The sequence below is a fragment of the Erinaceus europaeus genome, chromosome 18, assembly GCF_950295315.1.
Source record: "Erinaceus europaeus chromosome 18, mEriEur2.1, whole genome shotgun sequence".
Taxonomy (NCBI): Eukaryota; Metazoa; Chordata; class Mammalia; order Eulipotyphla; family Erinaceidae; genus Erinaceus; species Erinaceus europaeus.
Genome location: NC_080179.1, coordinates 60,185,939 through 60,213,629, shown reverse-complemented (window position 1 = coordinate 60,213,629; position 27,691 = coordinate 60,185,939). Strand labels below are relative to the sequence as shown.

General features: G+C 36.3%; 1 protein-coding gene across 1 annotated transcript in view; it reads left to right on the top strand.

Annotated features, from left to right (window-relative positions):
• The window catches only part of LRP1B (LDL receptor related protein 1B), a 1,816,831-nt gene that overhangs the window by 956,905 nt on the left and 832,235 nt on the right, over positions 1 to 27,691 (top strand). The window contains exons 8-9 of the mRNA XM_060178059.1: positions 18,848 to 19,070; positions 24,631 to 24,802. Coding sequence (XP_060034042.1) covers positions 18,848 to 19,070; positions 24,631 to 24,802 — 395 coding nt within the window. The remainder of the gene's footprint in view (positions 1 to 18,847; positions 19,071 to 24,630; positions 24,803 to 27,691) is intronic.

Below are 27,691 nucleotides of genomic sequence, written 5' to 3'. Positions count from 1 at the left end.
TAGTATCCAAGTGCTGTTTTCTCTTTCTGACAGTACCTGGATTAAGGGCAGTGACCATGTCTGCTGTTTACCTTGCACTTTCCAGCAACAACTATTATAGAGCCCTCCAAAAGGTGGACACTTGTTAAATGCTGCCAACCCACAGTAGCAAAATGGTATTAGTCATCTTGTGGCCTCCTGAAGAAAATGCAAGTTCTTTCCACTCTACATAAGAAAGAAATGTCTGTGGCTACAAATAAATAATATTTTTGCAGTTATGTTTTAGGCATATTTTTCTGGGAATCTCTAAGTCACAAGTCTTCATTTTCAATCTGAAAAAAAATTTAAGGGTAGTTTGAGAATAATAAATTCTTTTTAAGACTTTACCTTTTTTTTTCTTTTCTGCAGAGATTAGAAGATCCTCTTCATTACTTTCTGCTGGATTATATAGTAATTTCTATGTTCATGTAGCTAATAAAATTCTTTTTTAAAACTTTATTATTATTTTATTTAATGGATAGAGACAGCCGGAAATCGAGAGGGAAGAAGGTGATAGAAAAGGAGAGACTGAGAGACACCTGCAACACTGCTTCACCTCTTACAAAGCATTCCCCCTGCAGGTGGGGACCGGGGGCTAAAACCTGGGTCCTTGTGCATTGTAACGTGGGCTCAACCAGGTGCGCCACCACCTGGCTCCACTAATAAAATTCTAAACCCTACCCTAAACCAATTATTAAGTATGTGATAAGAAAATGTCTTTTTTCCCTCCCTCTCTGACACAGGAAGATAATTTACTAGAGTAGAAAGATAATTGGATTTAGAATCAGAAAACTAGGGATTAAGCCTATCACTCTTCCATATTATACTGTTGGACAAGGTCTATTTGACCTTCAGTATCCTTAAAAATTGTAATATTCGAAGGCTTACTGAAAGGGTTAACATAGGGCATTATGAGAACAATTTATTTTCTCACTTACACTAATAGTTTCATAAACTGCATCAGTTGTCAGAAATTCATATGTTTAGCTGTTCTTTGTGCTTTGGTCATGCTCCTAGGTCATCCTAAATCAGCCTGGCAGAGTTGTTTTCTCCTCTCAGGTCCCCACTCAAGCTTCACACATTTTTTTTTCTTGGTTCCTGTTGGTAAACATAAACCCCCACACCCCTCAGTCCTTAAGATTTATGTTCCTCTTGAATGCTAATTATTTGTTTGCATGGGCGAGTTCATACTATTCACTAGGCTTCTCCATTGCAAAAACTGTGCCTTTTCATCAGTATTTTAGAACGCTTCTCTGTGCATTGTGTTTCCGTAGTATCACAATATACATATTTGGTGACTGAATGACTGTCAAGCAGATAGATATGTCTCAATCTTAATCAAAATATCTGATTAAGTACTGAAGCTATCAAGAGTACTTAAATTTTGCTTAAGTGGGAATAGTGCTTGTTTAGACTACTAATCTGGATAGAGAAAAATTCTCTAGAAGGTATATTTTGTGTGGTGGAGTAGGTGTGCAAATTTCTTTGCTTCTCTTTTGGGCTGTGATATGAGAGTAAAAGATGAGGGGAAAAAAAGCAACACCAAATCCACTACATATCAGAAAGAACATCATGCTGTTCTCTGTGTCCTTCCTGGGTACCAAAATAAGCACGGGTAGTAGTAAGAGCCACATAACATTTTTTAATGAGTCTGACTTAAAGTCTACATGTAAACTGTAAGTTTAGAAGGAACAATTTGGCTATTTAAACTTATTTCTTTTTCTAAAATATTTATTTATTCCCTTTTGTTGCCCTTGTTTTTTATTGTTGTATCTATTATTGATGTCATCGTTCCTGGATAGGACAGAGAGAAATGGAGAGAGGAGGGGAAGACAGAGAAGGGGAGAGAAAGATAGACACCTGCAGACGTGCTTCACTGCCTATGAGGCAACTCCCCTGCAGGTGGGGAGCTGGGGCTCAAACCGGGATCCTTATGCCAGTCCTTGTGTTTTGCGTCACATGTGCTTAACCTGCTGCACTACTGCCCGGCACCCTTAAACTTATTTCTAAGTTCTTGTTCTCTTCAGCTCAGTTTGATGCATCTGCATTTCTACCATCAAAGATGCCTCTATTTACCATCAATGGTATCTAAGTGGTGCCTGTTTTCTGCAAACACAAATTTCTGTAGACCATTTCAATAACTACCAATAAATCCCTTCTCATTTCCAGAAGTATCATGTATCATTGGCGGCAGCAGCACCAACAAAGTGCAGAGCAATAAGCAATCTTCAGATGATTGATGCTTTTGATACCACCCTGCTGTTTATTGTAGGAGCATTCATTGACTGACTGTTCAGGACGTGTATGCAAGAAAAGATGGAGGGAGTCACGGGGCTCCTTCAATTTCAGTTCCTTTCAGTACCTCTGAGCAGTGTGCTAACTCTCATATGACCTACTTCCCATTTTTCCTGGCATTGCTTTCCTTTGATACATTTATATCTAGTATATTTGGATATATTCTTTTAAATACATTTTCTTTTTTATAGGAAAAGACAGAGACATTGAGAGAGGAGGGGAACACCGAGGGGGAGAGAAAGACAGCTGCAGATCTGCTTCACCACTTGTGAAGCGACTCCCCTACAGGTGGGGAGCCAGGGGCTTGATCTTGTGCTGGTCCTTGCGCTTTATACTATGGGAGCTTAACCCAGTGCACCACTTCCCAGCCCTCCATATATTCTTATATGTAATGATATAATAGTATAGCGTCCAATTTTACTCATAAAATAAACTGTCTAATTTGGATTGTGGTCTAACCTAGTAGTTTGATCTAGTTTAAATATTTCACTTATTTATTTATTTCAGATAGAGACAGAAAGGCAAATGGGAGGGAAGGGGGAAGGAGTTGGGGAGGAAAAAGAAAGAGAGAGACCTATAGCACTGCCTCACCACTTGTGAAGCATCTCCCCAAAGGTGGGACCAGGGGCTTGAACCTGGGTGCTTCCACACTGTTGTGTGTGTTCTACCAGATGTGCCCAATAAGTCTCATATTTTACTTGACATTCTTTTGTTTAAATACAGTTTCAGTCTAAGGCAGATCATTAGGGCAGTAGTATTTGGATGGGGACATACATGATGAGATATAGATTTTCTCAAAGACAGGTTATGGGATAATTAATATTATAATAATATAATATTAATATTATAATAATATCCTTTCTTTTTTGTTTTAAGGGACTTTTTGCATACTTTTTTCCATTTTTATTAAGTATTGTTTTAGAATTTTATAAAATTTTAGGTGTTTAATTTCACACACACACACACACACACACACACACACACACACACACACACACACACACACACGATTTACCACACTCACCACCAAAGGTCTAGTGCTATTACACCACAGATACATAGTTACCTATCTGTGCCACTCCCCTTCCTGTTTTCTACAATAACTTCTATTTTTATAGAGTCTAAGATTGATTTTTGGTTATTATTACTAACTTTTAAATATGTTTGTTCATTTATTTATTTTTCTGAGTTTTTTCAACTAGAAATTCTCTTCCTTAAAACATTTTATTCTTTTTATTGGATAGAGACAAAAACTGAGAGGGGAGGGGAAGGAAGAGGGACACCACAGCAATGCTTTCTCACTTGTGAAGTGTTCCCCTTGCATGTGGGGCCAGGGACTTGAACTCTGGTCATTGTGCATTGTGAATAACACAACACTTATGCTTTACTAGGTGTGCAACCATTTGACTCCTTCATTCCTTCCTTCCTTCCTTCCTTCCTTCCTTCCTTCCTTCCTTCCTTCCTTCCTTCCTTCCTTCTTCTCTCCTTCTCCTCCCTCCTCCTCCCCCTTCTCCTCCTATTCCCCCTCTTCCACTTCTTCCCCCTTCTTCTTCTTCTCCTCCTTTTTCTCCTCCTTCTCCTTTTTCTCCTCCTCCTCTTCTCCTTCTCCTTCACTTTCTTCTTCTCCTTCTTCTTCCTCTCCTTCTCCTTCTTCTCCTTTCTTCTTTCTTTCTTTCTTCTTTCTCCTTTCTCCTTCTTCCTTCTTTCTCCTCCTCCTCCTCCTCCTCCTCCTCCTCCTCCTCCTCCTTCTTCTTCTTCTTCTTCTTCAGCTTCTCCTGATTCTCCTTCTTCTTCTCCAGCTCCTCCTTCTGATTCTCCTCCTTCTTCTCCTCCTCCTCCTCCTCCTCCACCTTCTCCTCCTCTACCACCTTCTTCTCCTCCACCACCTTCTTCTTCTTCTACTCCTCCTCCACCTTCTCCTCCTCCACCACCTTCTTCTTCTTCTACTCCTCCTCCACCTTCTTCTCCTCCTCCTCCTCCACCTTCTCCTCCTCATCCTCCTCCTTCTTCTCCTCCTCCTCTGTCTTCTTCTCCTTTTTTTTTTTTTTTGCCTCCAAGGTTATCATTGGGGCTTGGTGCTGGCACTAAGAATCCACTCCTGGTGGCATTTTTTTTCTCTTTCTTTGGATAAGACAAAGAGAAATTGAGAGAGGAGGGGGAGTTAGGGAGAGAGACAGAGAGACACCTGCAGGCCTGCTTCACTGCTCATGAAGTGCTCCCCTGCATGTGGGGATCCAGGGGCTGAAACCCGGATTCATAAGAGCCCTTGCATTTCCTATGTGTGCCTAACTAGGTATGCCCTGCCCCTCAGCCCTTCTTTCTCCCTTCCTTTCTCTCTTTCATAGCAAATCTGGTAAGGTACTTTAGTGACCCTCTGGAAAACAAAAGAGCTCTTGGTTTCATTCATCTTAACATCAATTCTTTTTATTTTCTCTCCGATCTGATTTCTATTTGATCACTCATTTTGAAAGCATTTGGGTTCATTTGTTGCTATTATTTTTAGTAATAGTATGTAATACTTGATTGTTTATTAGAAATATTTATTCTTAGTAATGTGAGTCCTTATTGCTATGCATTTCCTTCTTTATAATGTATTTGCTGCGTCCCATGGGATCTGGTTACTTGTCTCTCAGCTATTCTCCAAGACAATATTTATTTATATATTGATTTCACTGTTGTTTCAAGTATTGTCTAGAGGGATGTTGTTTAGTCTCCACACATTTGAGATTTTCCTCTTATTTTATTTGTTGTTGATTTATATTATCATTCCTTTGTAATCAGAAAAGACATTTGTTATGATTCCAGTCCTCACCTATTCCTTAAGACTTATTTGCATCTCATCATATGGATCAATTACATATCCGTCATCTGGATCTCATTGTCACATAGATCAATTATATATCCATCATATGGATCTCATCATATGGATCATCAAATGGATTGACTATTGAAAATATGCACATAAGACAAATGTGTGTATTTGTTTCTTTGGTGATGGAAGTTTCTGTACGTAGTTATCTCATCTATTGCTTTATTTAAGGCCATTATTTCTTTTATTATTATTATTTTCTTTTTGGGGGGTCCGGTCTTTTGTTGTGTTTTTTTGTGATCCCCTAATCTTATGTTGTTGATATACATTCTTTGAGGGTGACAGAGAGAGAGAGAGAGAGAGAGAGAGATGGAGTCACCACTGTACTACTTCACCTATTGTGAAACTTGAACTAGCATGAATTTCTTTCCAAATGTTCTTCACAGTTATCATCTCTGGAATTATTTTCTTTGATCTTTAAAATCTTTGGTGAATAAAGTTTGCATTCCTACAGCTCCATGTTTTTGTTTGTTTGTATCTTGAACCTGCTTTTCTGCATTATACTGAAAGCTTCTAATTTATTTAGGTGTTATTATGAGGAATCTTGTAAATTATTTCTATAGTAAGTCCTCAGTTCTGCATTTTATGTGTTTTTTTGTCATTATGAATGCTTAGGAATTCATTCTGATTAGTAAATTGTATCTTGTTTTTACATAACTTGCTTGTCACTTTCTTGTAATCTGATTTTAACTTATTTTGTTTACATGCAAGTGGCACTGTGCTTTTAGTCATGTAATTCTATTTTATACTGTTGTGTGGTGATGGGGAAGGGCCCTGCTAATTAAAAAACAAAAAAGTAGCTTCTAGTATTTCCAAAGGAGGAGTGGAAGGTTGCACAAGCCAGTAGGATGGCTTCACACTGCGCTTCAGCTTCTCCAAACTTCTCACACAATTATTGCATGAAAAGTCTCCTCTCTGCTTACTGGATAGGACAAAGTCTCAGTTACCTGCTTCTGGTTACACTATTTATCTGGTAGTGGCTGTTCCACCTAATTGGTCTTCTTTAGAGTGAGGGTAACCTTACTCAGGTTGCCTCTGCTGGATTCATGCATCAATATTCAGATGATTTCCTTTTCTTTTCCAGATCTGAGTCCTTAGCAAAGTTTAAAACCTTGTTAACATCAGGAGGTTTAATGAGGACGGAGCTTGAGAGACCCTGATCTTTCTTCTGTCCTTAGTGATTTGGTTCTGCTAACAACAGTGGTGGTTGTAAACACCCTATAGCTCATCCCAGTATATTTTCTTGCTCTCACCTTCTCCATTTACCATTTTTCATCCATCACTAGAAGGATGCTTGTGTATTTCAGACAAACCAAGATGTACAGGGGTGAACTGTTTTTTTTTTATATGGATTACTGTTCTCTATTTGAGAAGAACACTTTTAGCTTACAATGTCAACCAACACTCTTATCAAACTATTCTTCCCTTTTATTGACTAACAATCATTAACATTCTGATTAAAAAATGTCAACAGCCATATTTTGAATTACATATATATATATATATGTATATGTATATATATATATCATGCATTGATCACATTTGGAACTGATTCCTATTATTGATCAATAATAGGAATTGTTGATTGATCACCAATCATACAGTTATATGTTATTGGGTGAGGTAGTTCAGGGAAGATTGGTGTGAGATCCCTAGCAAAGTATTCTCTTAACTATAAGAAGAATTATGGAAAGAGGTTTACAATGAATTGTGCTTGGTAGAGCCCGTTAAATTAAATGACTGTAGATTTTATTTGGAAATATTTTCGTCATTCATCTTTAATGTTCAGAAGCATCATCCTTTCATTCTATTTCTATGACAAAGGCTCACTGACGAACCCTAATATACCTTCTGCTCTACCATTGTTTCCACATTTAATCATAGATTATGTTAAATTTCAACTGAGGTTTCTCATATACAGATAGATACTAGAAACAGTCTTACTGGAGCTAAATACAGAAATTCACTTGAATGCTTTTTTTTCTTTGATAAGAATTACTCAGATAAGATTTTTTTTCTAATGCTACTCTTGAGGTGCTGTGCCAGTTTTCCCACAGCAGCATATTCTTTTGACGTCTTTAGAGAATCATCTATTCTCATTGCAGTCTCAACAAGCCATTAGAATAGACATTAAGATGAACTCACCTTTGTGGACCAATTGAATAAGTAATAAGGGCAGAGCCAGAACCCAGCTCCTATTCAAATGATTCTGATGGGTTTCCCCTAAATATATTACATTAAGTGTCCTCATTTGAACTTTATATGCCATTTTCCTGTCAAGTGGCAGTCTCTTAAGATTCTCCTTTGGATTTTGCACATTTAATTGACTTTTTTTTACTACTTGTTTAGTGAAAAGTTAATATGATAAAGTAACTTCAATATTTTAATATTCTACATATGTCTTAAAATGTATGTAAATATAAGCTAACATTTATCCTAGAATGACTCTGTCTCTTCATATATATATTTACATATAATCCAGAGAAGGGTTTTTTTTTCTTACTAAGTCATATTGTTATTCAAACAAAAAACAAGTAGCTTAAAATGTAGGGTCTCAAAAGCGTCAATAACATCTTTTATTATAACTGTTGGTGTCTTTCTGCTTGAGAAATGCATTTATTTCTTAAAGAGTTCTCATCAGATTTAATTTATAGCTAGATTTTTATCAAAACTGTGACAGACATGAAAACAGTGTTATGTATCTGTGATGTCTATCACCATCTTCTCCATCTTGTCTCTAGTTGACACTGTTTGTGCACATTACTGGTTTTCAATAAGTATTCAGAAGTTATGTAACTCCCTCAGGATCAAAACCTTGAGGGCAGGATGGTAGCACACTCAATTGAGCACCTGTATCACCATGTGCAAGGACCTGGATTCATCTCTGGTCCCTTTCTGCAGGGAGGAAGTTTCACAAGTGGTAAAGCAGGTGTCTTTTTCTGTCCCAACCTATCTCAGCTTCCCCCAATTTCTGTCCTAGCAAATAAAAAATACAAAGAAAAAAAAAAGGTTAAACAATGGCCTCTAGATTGGTGGATTTTGTCATGCAGGTACCAAGCCCTGGCATAACCCTGGTGGCAATAAAACATTTTGAAACAAATAAGCAGAAAATAATACATTAAAATTACTTGAAATTAGAGTTCAAGTTGAAAACAGTTTAATCTATCATTTTTATCTTTTTTATGTATCACCTGATAAAAACATAAACCTGTTACATATAGTGTCTGACCAAATGGATACTTGGTGAATATAAATGAGAAGGTAAATGTTGGATAAGAAGGTAAATGAATAAATGTCTCTAAAATTGTATTATTTATTTATTTATTTAGCCTCCAGAATTATTGCAGGGGCTCAGTGCCTGCATTATGAACCCACTAATCCTGGAGGCCATTTGTCCCTTTTTTAAAATCTTTTTATTGGATAGGACAGAGAAAAATTGAGAGGGGTAGGGGAAACAGAGGAGAGAGACAGAGAGATACCTGCGGACTTGCTTCACTGGTGATAAAGCAACTCCCCTGCCCCATGCAGGTGGGGAGTCCGGGGACTCCAACCAGGATCCTTGTGCGGGTTCTTGTTCTTCCTACTATATGTGCTTGACCCTGTGTGCCATCACCCACTGCCCGACTCCAAAATTGTATTATTTTATATAAGCTGCCACTTCTGTTCAAAAGAGTGTTCTGAATTCCAGCATCAAAACCAGTTAGAATCAGTATACTACTTACTTCTTTGACAGAACAACCATATTATAAAAATAATATTAAATAGATTTAGATATATAGGTCATGAGACTGAAATTCAAACTATGGAATTAATAGTCTGCAGAGTAGACAAGCAACTACAAAAAAATAAAACCGGGAAATATTTAACTTCCTGAAACTAGGAATATCAGATACCATTTGAAATCTTAGCAAAAACACCAAGGCACAAACCAGTAATTCAAAGACCAAGAGGTAATTGCCTTGCAAGTAGAGGTATGTCTAGAATTCTTGGGTTTGTGATTTTATCCTCCTTTCTGCTGACTTTTTGATCTCATTCTGCCTACCTACATCATTTTTTTTTACATGTTGAATGTAAACAAACCAGAATTCAAAGGAATGATCTGTGGTTAGCATAGAGAGTGCATTAAAGTAATCTTAACAGTAATCTGTTAAACCATAATAGTAAGTCAGTTCAGTGTGCATAATTCAAAGGAGAACATCAACTCAAAAATTTATCTTCATTTGTACAACTTATCACTGTATTCTGAACTGATTTTTTTAAGTCAATAGCATCATCTGAAATAAATGGTTTATTATTCCTAAATTCCGGTCACTGAACCCAGTATTTGACATAGTAATATAAAAGTGGTCTTTTTTTCTGTGAGAAAGAGACTCTTTCCCTGTGAGAGGTTTAAAGTATGTATAAGCCAATAGTAATCAATTTCTTTATGCCTGCATTATGTCTCTCCTTTTTTCTCTCATCTTTACCCCTTCCTTCATTCTTTGTCTTCCCTCCTATATTTCTTCTCTTTCCTTATTAACAAATGTTTTTATTTATAATATATATAAAACGAGAACATCACTTGGCAGAACATTACTCTGGCGCTTCAGTTGTCAGTGATTGAACTCAAGACTTCATGCTCATTTGTCCCAGGCAATCCCCTGGGCTATATCCCAGGCATCTCCCTTCTCCCTCCCTCTCCCCCTCCTTTCCCCTTCCCCTCTCCCTCCCTCTCCTCTCTTGCTCTAGTTCTTGCTCTCTTTGTATGTCTGGCAGGCATTTTTTGTTGACTCATACCCATATAGTTATAGTATAGTTAACCAGTGCTCTGATTTTTCATATATCCCATTAAGTCCGCAGACACTACTAGATACCTTTATTATAATTTTGAAAATTCAACTTAATTTAATGCAGTCAGTATATGGAATGTCCAGCAGATGCTGCCTACCACTGACCTAATAATCTAGGGAAAGTATGTAGTGCTGGGAAGTTCTACAGTGTAGAAGGGTAAAGGGTTTCACACCAAGGTGAAATGATTATTAAGTGGATATCCATTCTAGGATAGAGTTTCTAAGCGTTGCATTTTGTATTTTAAAAAAGGGATATTACTAACAGAGACTGTTTACTCAGTCATGGTAGATAATGTGTCTATTTAAATGCCGTGGTCAACAACCCTTTGAACACTGGACCATGAAACCTTACCAGAACATTAGATTGTTAGTCTGTTTTCATTCAACTGCAAAGTTCTCACAATTTTTATAATTAAAAAAAGTTTAAGTGTATTTAGTTATTGGATAGAGACTGTCAGAAATTGAGATGGAAGAGTGCAATAGAGAGAGAGACAGAGAGAGACAGAGACAGAGACCTGTAGCTCTGCTTCACCACTCACAAAGCTTTCCCCCTGTAAATGGGGACCAGGGGCTTGAACTTGAGCCCTTGCACATTGTAACATGTGCACTCAACTAGGTCTGCCACCATCCAGCCCCATTACTTTTTACAATTATTTAGAAATATTTTACAATTATTTATCATTTATTTTATTTTGTTAAATAAAATGACTAGATCAAGACCACTTAGATTATTAGAAAGAATCTTCTGCACTTAAACAGCTTATTGTGCCAGCACACAAACCCACTACTCCTGGAGGCCATTTTTCCATTTTATTGGATAGGACAGAGAGAAATTGAGAGGGGAGGGCAGGGAAAGACAGAGAGGGAGAAAGAATGATAGACACCTGCAGACCACTTCACTGCTTATGAAGCAACCCCCCAGAAAGTGGAGAGCTGGAGGCTCAACTGGCATCCTTGAGCAGGTCTTTGCAGTTAAACTATGCGTGCTTCACGCTCAAGATACAATTTCTCTTACTTTAATTAATTTAAATTTGATAGGGCAGAAAGGATTTGAGAGGGAAGAGAGACACCTGCAGCACTTCTTAACTGCATGTGAAGCTTCCTTCCTGCAGAACGAGGCCAGGGGCTTGAATCTGGGTCCTTACACATGATAACATGTGCACTCAGCAAAGTGCCCAGTGTTCTAAAGTTGTGTTTTCAAGATAAAATTTTGAGAATAAAAATTGCTGGATCTAAGGGTAAAATTGATAGATATTAAAGTATCTATGCAGTGATCATAGATATAGGAAACTTTATCAAGTTACTCAGGTAATTATTGTACACAGTAAAGTTAAGGTTTCACAATCTTATCATGCAGATATTTACATTTTGAGTTAACTTTCTTGTCAACAAAATACATATATTGGAATATATATTTGCTGGCATATATGGCAGTTTGCACAACCCTATACAATGGATTGTTAGTAGAATCCCTAAAGTTCACTGTGGTCAAGAAATCTTGACCCAAGAAACATGTCAAAATTATCAAATACTTACAGTTCCAGCTTCTATTGACTCCTGTGGTCTTAACTGCACTTAACTTAATCTTGACCCTTCATTTCTGATTAAATTAAGAAATGTCGATAAAATCATTTACAAATAAGTTATACTTTTATAGAACTTTTGCCTTTTAAAAATATATATCTTCCCTTTACACAGAAAAATATATATTGAACAAGGATTTTTTAAGCATTTTATAGTGTATTATTAGTCGTATACTATTGTCATATGAATATTACTGTGTATTCAATTCTAATAGTGAAATAAGATTGGCACAGAAGGATGAACATTAAGTAATAATCAAGAACTTATGCTTCAATTAAGGACTTTTTTGCCTATTGTAGTGAGGATTTAAAATAGAGATGACAGTCTAGCTAACTGATAATTACCATAGCAGTCAACCACCTTTGTTCAGCAGTCCCCAACTTCATGGATATTACCTTTGTCACTTATGAGACAGGCATCTATATTATTATTTAAGCTAAGAAAATAATTCCTTTATACATCAAACAGAGTTAGTTAAGTGTAGAAATCAGATTTTACATCTCTGCATACCTGAAAGAATAACATTTGGCATATAAAATATTCTTGCAAATATTGTATTGTTCCACTTAAATCAGATATATTGAGCATGAGATTTTGAATATTGACATCCTACAAATTGACCCCTGAAAGCATCGCCCTTAGTCATAAAAAGCAATATGCCCAAACTGTAAAATCCATTCTTCACTTTATATTGAGTAGATTCTTAAGGTTTTCTGAGAAAAATCCAAAGACAATATATTTGAGAAATATGTTTTATGAAACTGGAATATTGCTCTCAACTTGCCCTTTTCCTTAAATAATTAGCAATCCACTTCTGTTGACTCTAATTCTAAAGTAGTTCATTAATCTCTCTTTTTTTCAGTTTTATGCTCTATATTAATGGTAACTACAAAAATTGTATCTCCTTTTCTTATCTTGCCCTAAATTCCAACTAATATTAGTATTATAAATTTAAAATTCTTGTTGATTATATATAGTAATCCTATTTTAATGTAAACAAAAAAGCATCACATGCTAGTTTCTAGGAATAGTCTAAACTCTTTAAGAATATATTCAGGCTGTCTAGAATTTTGTTCAATAGCTTAGTGTCTATGTTTATCATACACACCACCCCATCCAAAAGTGGGGAGAAGATATGGATAGAGTATTCACCAAAGAAGAGATCCGAAGGGCCAACAGACATGAACAAAATGCTCCGAGTCACTGATTATCAGAGAAACACAAATAAAGACAACAGTGAAATATCACTTTTCTGCTGTAAGAAAGTCATACATCAGAAAGCGCAGTCACAACAAATGTTAGAGAGGCTGTGAAAGTAAAGGTACCATCTTGCACTACTATAAAGTAAATAAATACATATGAAATAAGACTATTTCAAAAATCTATATATTCTATATATATAATCTATATAGTTTGAAAAGCTATAGTTTAGTAGGTATAAATAGTGAGAATATCTCATTAGAACTGAAAGCTGAGGCACAAGAAAATGAAATCTTAGAATAATCACTGTCTTTTTTTTTAGATTTTATTTATTTATTAATGAGAAAGATAGGAGAGAGAGAAAGAACCAGACATAACTCTGATACATGTGCTGCTGGGGATTGAACTCAGGACCTCATGCTTGAAGAGTCTAGTGCTTTAGCCACTGCACCACTTCCTGGGCCACAGGACCATAATAATCACTATGCCTTATCAGTTTCCCAAAGGGAGCTATATAGAAAGAAAAATCCAACAAAATTCTGCTCAAATTCATCACTTAAATTGAACCCAAAGTATTATTTTAGAGTGCTAAACTAAATAATATGAAAAACTTATTTTCTTATGACTTAATAGTGATACCTATATTTTTTCCTTTAACCTAGTTTCTAGTAAGTTAGTAGCATGCCTGTCTCTGTTATCTATTTTATCTGTCTATCTATCTTATCTATCTATCTATCTATCTGTCTACTGAGCTGTCTAGTGAGAATTTACATTCCTTTTTTTATAATGTGATTTTAAAATTTGTTTCGCTTTTTAAAAAACATTTATTTATTTATTCCCTTTTGTTGCCCTTGCTGTTGTATTGTTGTAGTTATTATTGATATTGTTGTTGTTAAACAGGACGGTGAGAAATGGAGAGAGGAGAGGAAGACATAGAGGGGGAGAGAAAGATAGGCACCTGCAGACCTGCCTCACCACCTGTGAAGCAACTCCCCTGCAGGTGGGGAGCTGGGGGCTCTAACCGGGATCCTTCTGCTGGTCCTTGCGCTTAGTGTCACGTGCGCTTAGCCTGCTAAACTACAGCCTGACTTCCGAAAATTTAAATTATGAGCATAAAATTCTGAATAAAGCAGTCCTCTTAGAAATTATAATATATTTAGTTAACAAATCTTACACATACTACTGCGTATTTCTTCTCAGTAAAATGAAATGTGTTGTGCCAACAAAATAACTCATGTCGATAATATACTTCAGGTTGACTGTGTTTCTCTTATCTATAGCTGATTAGGTAAATATTTCAACTTTCCCACCAAACCATATCATACCCAACATCTAATTCTTTTTGCCTATGTTTACACTGTTTTCCAGACCAGGGGCACTGCACAATATAATTTATATTGTTGAAAGAAAAGGTCCTAGCGGGGGTCGGGCTGTAGCGCAGCGGGTTAAGCGCAGGTGGCGCAAAGCACAAGGACCGGCATAAGGATCCCAGTTCGAGCCCCCGGCTTCCCACCTGCAGGGGAGTCGCTTCACAGGCGGTGAAGCAGGTCTGCAGGTGTCTGTCTTTCTCTCCCCCTCTCTGTCTTCCCCTCCTCTCTCCATTTCTCTCTGTCCTATCCAACAACGACGACAACAATAATAACTACAACAAGAAAAGGTCCTAGCGAGATTTGGTTCAGTATCTGATTTTTGTTTCATTTGCTTCACATGCTCCTTCGTGGTCAAATTATCTGTATATAGGCATGGGGAGGATGGTACTGATCTTCACAAAACACTAGTTGTGTGTGGGGGAGGTTAAAATAACTAAGAATGTTGGGAAGGTCACCACATTGACTGATATCTCTAATACTTGTACACTTTTGGAGGGATGATTCAATGATAATGTTTTCAAAATATACAGTATCAAGCTGGAACCAGGAGTCTATACGTCAACTTTAATTTCAGTGTGTTTATGTATGAACTGAACCCAGTTCGAGAGAGATTTTTCAAACAATGAAAGCAAAAACCCCAAACAAGTGAAAATCAATAAATAACTGTCCTAAACTGTCTTGGCATACAGAGAAAATAGATTAATTGTTTATCAACCACACTCATTAAGTTGAAGCTACAGATAGAATTTAAATTAAAACTTCTTACTCCAAAATCTCATTACATTTTTCAGATTTGCAATTGCATTTTAAAATGCACTGCTAACTATGCAGTATTCCTACTTTAATTCTAAATGAACTTTAGCTACTATAAATAATGTGGAAACTTGCCTTCTCAGTCAATGTTACGTGCACAAAGAATTTTTCTTCTCAATGTTATGTGCACAAAAAAATAAAGTTGTCTTAAATTGATACTATCTAATAATACTACAAAAAAAATTAAGTACTGCAAAATAAATCTGATAATGTAATCCTTGCTAAAGGAAATGCACAGCATTTTCTGAAACATAAGTAATGCACTATTATTATTCACACAGTTAATGAAAAGAAAATTTACTAGACCCTAATTTTTTTAATATTTATTTTATTTATTTATTCCCTTTTGTTGCCCTTGTTGTTTTCTTGTTGTTTTATTGTTGTAGTTATTATTGTTGTTGTCGTTGTTGGATAGGACAGAGAGAAATGGAGAGAGGAGGGGAAGACAGAGAGGAGGAGAGAAAGATAGATACCTGCAGACCTGCTTCACCGCCTGTGAAGCGACTCCCCTGCAGGTGGGGAGCCGGGGTTCAAACCGGGATCCTTATGCCGGTCCTTGTGCTTTGCACCACCTTCGCTTAACCCGCTGCGCTACAGCCCGACTCCCGACCCTAATTTTTTTTAAGATTTGTATATACCCCTAGTTTTATGTCTCATTCCCCTCTCTAATCTCTAATCGAAATGATATTGTATAACCTCATCTTTACACAGTAAATTTCACTGTGAGGACTCTGATTTCATCATTAAACTACAGATATTAGTTTAGAATGGTGACCACACAGTTAACAGAAGTTGAAAAATTCTAATAAGTTTTAATTTCTTACTGTACTCTTGGATTAAAGTAGAAAAACATCATTTAAAATGAATATCACTGACAAAAAGTTCTATTTTTGTTAGAAGAAAAAAAAAAACATTTGGAGGCTGTGTAGAAGGAGAAGAAGGAGAAGGAGAAGAACATCCGGAGGCTGGGGAGGAGAAGGAGAGGAAAAGAAAAAGGAGAAGGAAAGAAGAAGAGAGAAGAGAAGAAGGAGAAGGAAAGAAGAAGGAGAAGGAAAGAAGAAGGAGAAGGAAAGAAGAAGGAGAAGGAAAGAAGAAGGAGAAGGAAAAGGAAGAGGAGAAGAAAGGAAGAAAATAATGTCCACCAAGAGCCATGGATTCATAGGACAGGCACCAAGCCCCAGCAATAACCCTGGTAGAAAAACAAAAAATAACAACAACAAAAAAGTTAAAGGATGTCGATATCGGTAGCAATTGTTTTGCTAATGGAGGGATGGGACACAGAACTATAGTGGTGGGAACTGTATAGAATTATACCCCTGTTACCTTACATTCTTGTTAATCATTATTAAATCACTAATACAAATTTTAAAAGTGCAGAAATGATTCTAGTGATAACATAGCAAACAGCATACTCTGTCACTGTAAGGCCTTCCTTTGTGACTTTCGATTTATGCTAGGTAAATTTACCAACAGTACTCAGAGCTTCTTACTATCTTCATCTATATAAAATTTAGGTGTTCATAATAAAAGTAGGTGTATTCGTGCAATCAATAATGATGACAAATAAAGTCTGTTTTTAATATCTGATGGATAGAGAAGCCAGAGTGACAAGGTCACATTTACTACAGTCGCTGAGTTATATGAATAGTGAACTGGATGAAAAATTGAAGTTTAAAAGAAGTGTTTCTCTCTTTCTTGAACTACTAGTTTAACTTATGTTAAAGATAAGATGGTAGAGAGAATTTTATTTTTGCTTAATTTTTGTGTTAGTGGGAATTGAACAGATATTCAGGAAGCAAATGGAAAACAAGTGAACAGTGATCTCAATTTAATATCTCTGTGCCTGAGAATATAAAACATAATTGATGCATCAGAAACAGCAGGGAAATTAAAAAAAAGTATCAATATTACAATCTGAAGGGAATGGGCTACAGGACAGGTTTGGGAATGATCTCTACCATCTACCATGAGTTCTGCAGACAGAATGCTACACGGGGACCCTCTGAACTAGAAACAGCAAAGCATACTTGGTTCTTGGTAAGAAGAAATGCTCAATAACTGAGAATCCTAAAGTTAAAGAAGAAAAGCCTCTTTTTACCTTTTAATATCAAATTAACTTGTCTTAACATGTTTTCATACAAGACCTTATACCAGGCTTATCCTTTCTCTTCAACTTCCTACCAACAGTAGTGATCACATGCTTCCCGTCAATATCCAAGATATCAGTGTTTCTGAACCTAAAACTCCCTATCCTGAAAATCAAGCCGCCTGCACATCAGTATTGTTTCATCTCCGTGAAGTAGATCAGTCAGCAAAGGAAACCATGAAAGTAAAGAGACTTTGATATGGAATGGGAAAGATGTCTACATAACAGGAATAGTGGGCAATGTTTTAGAGCAAAGAGAAAAAAAAATAGTTACTTAACTATATAGTGACTTACCTGGTGATGATAATAAAACTTTCAAGTATGGAAAGAGGAGGTGCAAGATGGAAAGAGAAAGAGAAAGAGTGAAATGTGAATGTATGTATGTGTTCGGGGAAGAGAGAACTTGCATAGGAACAGAGGTATGTGAATGTAGCAGGACAATAAGATAGAACATCATATGGTCTTTTTTTGTTTTTTGCCAGAATAGAAATCTCTTTGTCTGGATGATATGTCACTTGAAAAATATAATTTTAACTTATTGTGATAAATAGATCTTTCAAGAACATTTTGAAGGGGGAGATATATACTATTAATAAATTCTGGTTCATGCTGTCACAAAGCAGTATTAATAATTAAAAATTAAAGATTCCCACAGCAAAGAAAAAGGGAACCAAATTAAAGTTTAAATAATTTTCAGCTTGAAAGTTACCCCCATACTGTTAGATAATGAAAGAATGTTGAGAAAAGTAGCTAGAAACTAATTCACCAAGTTTGTAAAATCAAATATTCTGTACTCTTGATAATCTTAATATTGCTCAATCACTGCAAATTAGATTATTCTTGAGATCTCATTTAAGTGAGGACAAGATGGTCTTCTATTTACAAATGTAATTTACTCTCATGAGTAGGTAATCTCGTTAAAATATTGTCAAGTTAATTGAAATTGATTTGTGTTTACTAAACATAGTGAATACTAATCAAATGTCAAACACTCGAGTGCTAGAGGTATTTAAACCTTTGACAGACACTCTTAATCCAGCATGAAAAGATTTGCTGTCTCACAGATCTATAAAGCGAGAACAAAGAGAAGGGACCTGATTTTCTTTCTGAAATTTTGTGATTTGGGAATATTAGGGAGAATTTAAAATTGCTTTCAGGGGGATTATTTATATTTTATTTTCATTGCTACAAACAGCACATTTGATTTTTCCGTCTGCTTAATTCCATTCCAGGTTTGCTATCCTCTACTACTCAGCATTTCACTGGGATCCACATAATAGCTTTTATATGGGGACAGACATTAGCAAAGCATTTGAAAAGCAGGTTGACAATAAAGTCTGATAGTTCACGTGTGGTGTCCTGGTGACTTGGCTTAATTCCGCAGCTTGCAATAAAGGGGCTGTACTCTTCTGCTTGGTGTATGTGTATCTGCTCTATGAAGCTTAAAGAAACATTTCCCTTAATGCAAAAGTAAACCCGCCATAATCATCCATTTTGGGGAAACTTTACAGTTGCTGGTTAACCTGCTCTCTTATGCCGTGCAATATTCATTAGCAGATTTCTCTGCTTCTGAGTGATATTATATGGAAATGGTTATGGGATGCAAGCAGATGTAACCAATGAAATAAATTAGAGAGAAAAGTTCTGGTTTTTACAGATGGTTTTATTGAATATGCCTCCTCCCCCATCCCTTCCATTTTAACATTTAGTTTTCTTTCAACAGAAAACTTTTCTTTACTGACTACGGGAATGTGGCCAAAGTGGAGCGATGTGACATGGATGGGATGAACAGAACAAGGATAATTGATTCAAAGACAGAGCAGCCAGCTGCACTGGCACTAGACCTAGTCAACAAACTGGTTTACTGGGTAGATGTTTACTTGGACTATGTGGAAGTAGTGGACTATCAAGGAAAAAACAGATATACTATTATTCAAGGCAGACAAGTAAGTGCAATTTTGCTGGGAAATGCAGCTAAGACAATACAGTAAATGCTATCATACTAGGAAGAAAATCCCAAATCACCATGCCTCGGTATCTTATACAGTCAAACTGCAGTGAGTAGTAAGAATTGTAATGTAGTTTCTATGTGGGAGAATGTTCTTTTTCATAGTGCATTTGATATTAGGATATTTCCATCAAAAGAAGATACAAAATAAACAAAAGTGAAATAAGCAAGAAAACAAAAGTAAAGATGTTGTTTTGGTTAGAAAGAAAGCATTAGAATAGGACAGATGTTATGATTAACAACTGATTTTAACTATTCATTCATAAGGAACTGAAGAACCCTCTGCCCTGGGTGGCATTGAGGATAGTTTGCAAATAAAAGCAACTGTCTTCTCAAAAAAGTTTCTTTATTATTTTGATACTTGGATTAATTTTTGTCTTTTGATATATTCAAATACCTCCTAGAATGAGATTTGACCTAGAATATAGATTTTAACTACAAAGGTCAAACGTTTCTCATCTGTGATACATTTTTTTCCTCTTGGTGAATTTCAGGTTTTTGCAAATAGCACTGATAAATACCTAAAGGAAACCCTTCAGTGTAAATGTATTTTATTCACTCATTTACTTTTCAAATTCAACTTCACTTCACTGATCAGATGAAGTTGATGTGAAATTCTTATTCTGTAGAGTTAGATACAGAAAATCTCTTTGCCTTTTTATTTTCGCAGTGCGAGAAGATCCTGTAATTGTCTTTTTTAAAGTTATTTTCCCTGATTTTCATATTCCTAACATGGAATAATTTCTTCATTCTTCCTTAATTTATAAATAAATACACTGAGCTATGTAGTTAAAAAAAATTAAAGTGGCGCAAAGCACAAGGACCGGCATAAGGATCCCGGTTCGAACCCCGGCTCCCCACATGCAGGGGGTCACTTCACAAATGGTGAAGCAGGTCTGCAGGTGTCTTTCTTTCTCTCCTCCTCTCTGTCTTCCCCTCCTCTCTCCATTTCTCTCTGTCCTATCCAACAACGACAACAACAATAATAACTACAACAATAAAAAAACAACAAGGGCAACAAAAGGGAATAAATAAATAAAATAAATATTTAAAAAAAATTAAAGTGTCCATTATTAATAGTGAGTTCATTTATTTTTCTTTTACCTTCATTGTCTTCATCAACTTATTACTTCTTTTTTGTTGTTGTCTCTGGGATTCACTACGGTGGTGGCACACCTGGTTGAGTGCACATGTTACAGTGCACAAGGACCTGGTCAAGCCCCTGGTCCCCACCTGCAGGGGGAAAGCTTCACAAGTGGTGAAGTAGGGCTGTATCTATCTATCTATCTATCTATCTATCTATCTATCTATCTATCTATCATCTATCTATCTATCTATCTATCATCTATCTATCATCTATCTCCTTCCCTCTATTTCTCCCTATCCCTCTTGGTTTCTGGCTGTCTCTATCCAATAAATAAATAATCATAATAAAAAAGAAAGAAAGAGAATGACAAAAGGAGAAAAGGAAAGACATATGTCACCAATTTTTTCTCCATTGTGTGTTTAGGGGGGAGGAAAAAGGACATATTTAAAACTGAAACCTTGATTTCTTCAGTAGACTCTTAAATCTAATATTTAGAGCTTCTAATCTCTATACCTTTTTTAAAAATGTAATTTAACTTTAAATCTTGAAGCGAAGATCAGGAATTCAGATATCTTTCCCTCATTACTTTCAGAAGCTTTTTTTTTAATATTTAAAGTTTTTAATGTTCTATGCCCCGTTTCTGTTGTCTTTATTATGCTGCTTCCAAAAACATAGGCTTTGTCTGGTACTCAGCAATCCAGCAACAATAGGATTTCAGAATTATTTTAGTTGTAGACAGAATGTTCTTTCTTCCTACCTCTGTTAGGGTTAGTTAATGAGATGAGTGTCAGTGTACTTAACTTATCAGAAATATGTTCTCAGATGAAAGGCAAGGAAGCAGAGAGTACAATTTAACTTCTTTTGTGAACACACTTTCTTTTTGTTATAATTTTTATTACTTAATGATGATTGATGAAATTGTGGTATAAAAGAAGTATAATTCCATACAATTCCCACCACCAGAGTTCTTGTTTTTTAAAGTTTTTAAAAAATTATCTTTATTTATTGAATAGATACAGCCAGAAATCAAGAGGGGTGGGGGTAATAGAGAGGGGAAGAGACAGAGTCACCTGCAACACTGCTTTCCCCCTGCAGGTGGGGACAAGGGGCTCGAACCCAGGTCCTTGTGCACTCTAACTGCGCTCAGCCAGGTGCACCGCCACTGAGCACACCACCAGAGTCTATATCATCTCCTCTCCATTGGAAGTTTCCCTATTCTTTATCCCTCTGGGAGTATAGCCCAAAAATCTTTATGGGGTGCAGAAGGTAGAAGGTCTGAATTCTGTATTTGCTTCTCCACTGGACATCGGCATCAACAGGTCTATCCCATACCCCCAGCCTGTTTCCCTAGAGGGGTAGGGCTCTAGCGAGGTAGGGTTCCAGGGTACATTGTTAAAGTGGTCTGCCCAGGGATGTCAGGTAGCGTCTTGGTAGTGTTTGCAACTTAGTGGGTGAAAAGCATTAAGATATAATGCAGAACAATTTGTTTAATAATCAGAAGCCTAAAGGTACAGGTATACCAGATGAAATTTGAGGTCTTAATGTTGGAAGGACCTAGAAAGTCTATTTTAGTTATATTCCATGGGGCCCATGACTTTGCTAATTTTTGCCTGAGCCCAACAGCTATGCAGTTGGGCTGGGAGTATTTTCTGGGAATATGGTGTCAAGAGTTGAGGATAGGACTAGAAAGCTGGATCAGGGAAGAGAGGAGCTCTCAAATATGGGGGAAGTATGTAAATACCATTAACTATAAACCCCATCAATCTGACCTTGGACCCATTTCTATTCATGTTTAGTGTGGGAGCCTGTGTAACCTCTGTATCCTGTCAGTCTGAGCTCACATTCCATGATCATAGCTAGGAACCTTCTAGGCTGCACTCATTTCAGGACCAGTCTTCCTCTAGTGGCAGAGTATGTCGACCCAGCCTCCCTCCAGAGTGAACACATTATCTACCCTGACCAATTATTCTATACGTAGCCATTGTTTCTCTCCTAACAAGTAGATTGACAGTCATATAGAAAAATAATATGATGATGTCATCACCATAAACTCCCAGATGCAGGAACCCCCAAATTTAAATAATATATGTAGGGGGTTACTGGCAATGAAAAAGGTCACCAGGCTTCTAATTTCTATGGAAAAACATGTTGCTTTAGCCCAAATTGGATCCTATGTATATTTAGTATATGCCAACTATGCTAGCAATAATACTAGTGAAAAACATACCTTCACCTCATTTCACAGTCACAGACATACCTTACTGAGAAATAATATTAACAAAAAATGATTATTTGAGTTTTAGCATAAAGCCATTCTCTTTGTTAAATCAACATTTTATTTCTAATCTAGCTATAAATAAATGAAATATGATCACTAGACAACAGGATAAACCAGTTTTGTTTTAGTCATGTTTCTTTTGAGAAGAAATCAAATTGATAAGTCATGTATTCTTTTTTTAAAAGAAATTGTTAGTTTTTTTAAAAAATGTTTTTTAAATTTATTATTGGACAGAGTCAGGGAGAAATTGAGAGGGGATGGGGAGATAGAGAGGGAGAAAGATAGACACCTGCAGCCCTGCTTCACCACTTATGAAACTTTCCCCTGCAGGTGGGGACTGGGGGCTTGAACCTGGATCCTTGAGCACTGTAATGTGAGCGCTTAACCAGGTGCTTCATTGCCTGGCCCTGATATGTCATGTATTCTAGGAAGATAACCAATCAAGTCCTTTTGCTTAAATTACAGAATTGAGAAGTTTTCCTAATTAAAAAGATGTCATGATTTTGTTCTATTAAAAAAAAAAATCATCGTTCCGAACCATACACCTTCACAAATTCTCTTAACTAGAATTCTATACTAGATATACTCTAAAAGTGAAATATAATGGCAGCAAATAGCTTCAGATGCTTTTTTATCAAATTCTTTTAAATTTATTTTTATTATCTTTATTTATTTATTGGATAGAGACAGTCAGAAATTGAGAGGGAAAGGGGAAGATAGAGGGGCAGAGAGACAGAGATACAGAGAGACAGAGAGACACGTGCAGCTGTGCTTCACCACTCACAAAGCTTTCCCCCTGCAGGTGGGTACCAGGGTCTGGAACAAGGGTCCTTGCATTTTGTAACATGCACCGCCACCTGGCCCCCACTATCAAAATCTTTACAACGAATCAGTTGACAGTTCCATAATACCCTGGACAACAGTAATTTAAACTAAAACAATGATTGTCTAAATGCAATGTGCTTAGCATATGCCTTTGCCATAATGAAATTAATAGTCATTCTTCCTCTGCTTTTCTGGTAAATTTCCATGAACTTAACTTTGTTGCTACTGATAATACCTAATACTTGTGCCAAAGAGGAGGGGGTGAATGACCCAATTTGTGTCATGATTAACAACAAACATGTTTAATCTCAAAGCAAAAAAAAAAAAAAAAATATATATATATATATATATATATACATTATAAATAGACTTGAGAAATGATACACTTCTTTCATTAATGTTAACACCTCATTTAAATCAGACAAAATGTGTTATTTTGTTACACATTGTTTTCCATGCTGGGGCAATAGTAGTCTACAGATAACTTTTAATAAAAATAAGATTGAAACTTATGTGACATTATAAAAGATATTTCTCATTCATAATTTTACAGATCAGTCATATCTATGACTATATGAAAAGACAGCTTTGGACAGACAACCCCACCAATATGTCTTAGAGCTCTCGTTCCCCAGAACCCTTCCCCACTAGGGAAAGAGAGAGGCATTGGATTGGCCTGTCAACGCCCATGTTCAGCAGAGAAGCAATTACAGAAGCCAGACCTTCCATCTCCTGCATCCCACAATGACCTTAGGTCCATACTCCCAGAAGATTAAAGAATAGTAAAGCTATCAGGGGAGGGGATGGGATACAGAGTTCTGGTGGTGGGAATTGTGTGAAGTTGTATCCTCTTATCCTATGGTTTAGTCAATGTTTCCTTTTTATAAATAAAAAAATTAAATAAAAAAAAGAAAAGACAGCCTTTAGAGTAACTCAAATTTTATATAATAATGCCATAAGCATATTATTGTACATGCTTAAAAGTTTGGCTCTTATAAATCATTAAAATGTAACTGCTGAAGATGCTTTCCTAGTGAAACATGAAAAAATTATGTCCCAGTCATTTGTATCTATTTTATTAACTATCACAGAATAAAATTATTTTATTCCCATATGAATATTGCAAATTGGTGAATATGTGATTGTTTGAGGAAAAAAATCAATGATAATATCATGGTGATTACTCCACTATGCGAAAGAGCAATTTCTGCATTGCTATTCAAAGTATTTTTACAGTGGTAATAGTTATAGTTAATTATGTTGCTTTCAACATAATTAAAAATCAAATATTTTTTCTTCTCTTTACAGGTCAGACATCTTTATGGTATAGCTGTTTTTGAAGACTATTTATATGCAACCAGTTCTGATAACTCAAATATCATAAAGATAAATCGATTTAATGGCACTGATACTCATTCATTAATGAAAATGGAAAATGCTCGAGGAATCCGAATTTATCAAAAGAGAATGCAACCCACAGGTAAGATGCAAACTTTCATCATTTCTTTCATAATGGTGAATGGGATGGGATATGGTCCTTGTGCCTGTATGTGGAATTAAAGAAGATAAGTTATAGATTTTCTGTATTGATACAGAAGTGTAAAAAGTTTGCTTCATAAAATGGAACAGGCCTCCCTGCATAAATCTAATTGGTTAACAAATTGTTCAGTTTCTAGTGACTTGTTTCTACCATCACAGAATAAAAATGGTGACTAGATTTATTTTCTGGAAGGGGTGTCCAGTCGTGATGTACGTCCATAGAAACCTGAATGCTAAGACATTGTATGGCATTTTAGTGAAAGAAAATTCTCAAATCAAATTTCTTTCCTGAATCACCTGTCCAATTTTTTTTGTTAATGTAGGAATTTGAAATGTATTATTTTAAGCTTACTTTATTGAGGTAAATGATGATTTATAAGACAAACATTGTCACATGTATTATTTCATATCTCCCAATGGTATACGTCTGCATGCAACACTCTTCACCAACATGTCTCTGTCACGCAATCCTTGGTGTTGAGTGTCCAGTTTTTCTTGGGGTCATCAGAGACTCGGTGTAATATCACAATTGACCTGCATAATATATTATTAAAAGACTGCTTTTATTGAAAAATTTACAGTGTTTCAAAGTATTTCTCAAAAACTTGTATGAGTTACTTTCATGATAGCTTAGTAATATTTACTCAAGAATATAATTATGAAGAATCATAAATGTAACATACAAAGTCTACTACCTTGAATTTCCATTATCTTCATATAATTCAAGTAGAAACTTATTTTAGGGCCAGACAGTGGTGCATCTAGTTGAGTGTACATGTTACCGTGCACATGGACCCAGGTTTGAGTCCCTGCTCCCCACCTGCAGGGGGTATGCCTCACAAGCAGTGAAGCTTGTCTGCAGGTGTCTTTCTCTCTCCCTTTATATCTCGCCTCTTTTCTCAATATCTCTTTGTCCTATAAAATCAAATATGAAAGGATAAAAGAAACCATGTTGGATTATCAAAGCATTAACACTGATCTAATGATGGTAAATATGTCTGTCACAAGTATGGGTAGCAAAAATTCCAATTTGGAATTGTGTATATAGCCTTATTAGAGTTTTATATAAGCATTTATTAATTTATCATTATATGTGATATATATTTAATTTTTGCCATGACCACAAAAGAAAAATCTTTGCCTTTATGAGGTTTCCACTCACTGGGTAAACCATTTTAAAATAGCCAAGAAATTATTATTGCATTAGAATATAGAAAGTGCTGAGGAGAAGAAAGGTTAATGAGAAGAATTAGTAGTAATCAGGTTTAGGGATAGTTTACAAGTTTATAATCAACTGAATGGTAGAGGAAATGACATTGAAAAGAAAAGTGAACAAACATTTGAAATAACTGAAGAAGAGAGGCATGAGTACAGTAGGTAGAACAATGAATAAACCTCAGGGTCTTGTTTAGAATTTTCAAGGAACAGCACAGATGCCCATATGTGAACAAAAGACAGAGTGAACAAAGGGATCTAGAAGCAGGAAGTGAAGTAGGGAAGATGGAGGGTAATAAGTTGGGCCCTACAGACAAAATGTAAATTAAAAAAGGGGATCAGGTGGGGCTCCTGGTTGAAGACACATTGCATGTGAAATGATCCAGGCTCAAGGCCCTGCTCCCCACCTGGAGAGAGAAAACTTCATGAGTGGTGAAGCAGTCCTACTGGTGTCTCTTTTTTTCTATCACCCCCTCCCCACTCAATTTCTTTCTCTCTGCCCTCACATAAAGGAAAGGGAAAAACATTAAAAACTTACTTTAAGGGGGCCGGGCAATAGAGCAGCGGGTTAAGTGCACATAGTGTGAAGCACAAGGACCAGCACAAGGATCCCCTTTAGATCCCCCATCCCTCTGGATTCCCACCTGCAGTGGGTCACTTTGCAAGAGGTGAAGCTGGTCTGCAGGTCTCTCTCTCTCTCTCTCTCTCTCCCTCTCTCTCTCTCTGTGTGTGTGGGGGTGTATGTCTTCCCCTCCTCTTAATTTCACTGTCCATTCCAACAACGACAGCAGTAAGAACAGTGACAATAACAAAAACAAGGATAACAAAGGCAACAAAATGGGAAAAAATGGCCTCTGGGAGCAATGGATTCCTAGCGCAGGCAAGGAGACCCAGCAATAACCCTGGAGGGAAAACAAACAAGGAACAAACAAAAAAATTACTTTAAAGAAAAAGGCTGAGGAAAGATAGTATATTAATTATGTAAATTATCTTTCCTGCCTGAGGCATCAAAGGTCCAGGGTTTAATTCCCAACACCACCATAATAAACTGGAGCATAGAAGTTGCCTGGCAATAAATAAATAAATAAATAAATAAATAAATAAATAAATAAATTAAGGGAAATGGCTGGTGGGTGTGATAAATTTGCCACACAGGCTCAGAGTCCCAGTATAATCCTAGTGGCAATAAAAGTAAATAATAAAATGAAAATGAATTTGTTATATATTTTTAAAATTATGTTTGTTTGTTTATTGGACAGCTACAGCTAGAAATTGAGAGGAAAGGGGGTAGAAGAGAGAAAGAGACAGAGACACCTGCAACACTGCTTCACCGCTTGTGAAGCTTTCCCCCTGCAGATGGGGGCTGGGGGCTTGAACCCATCCATGCGCATTGTAACCTGTGCACTCAACCAGGTGTGCCACCACTCTGCCCCAATCTGTTATATTTTCAATGACATGGGGAGTCTTTAGGAATCACTAAATACGGAAACATCATAACTTGACTTTTTGTTTGTTTGTTTGTTTCTCTTCCTTCCTTTTTTGGAGCCTCGGGAAAAGAGAGTCTCTTTATATAACCATTATGCTATCTACCCTTGCCCCATCCCTTCTTTCCATC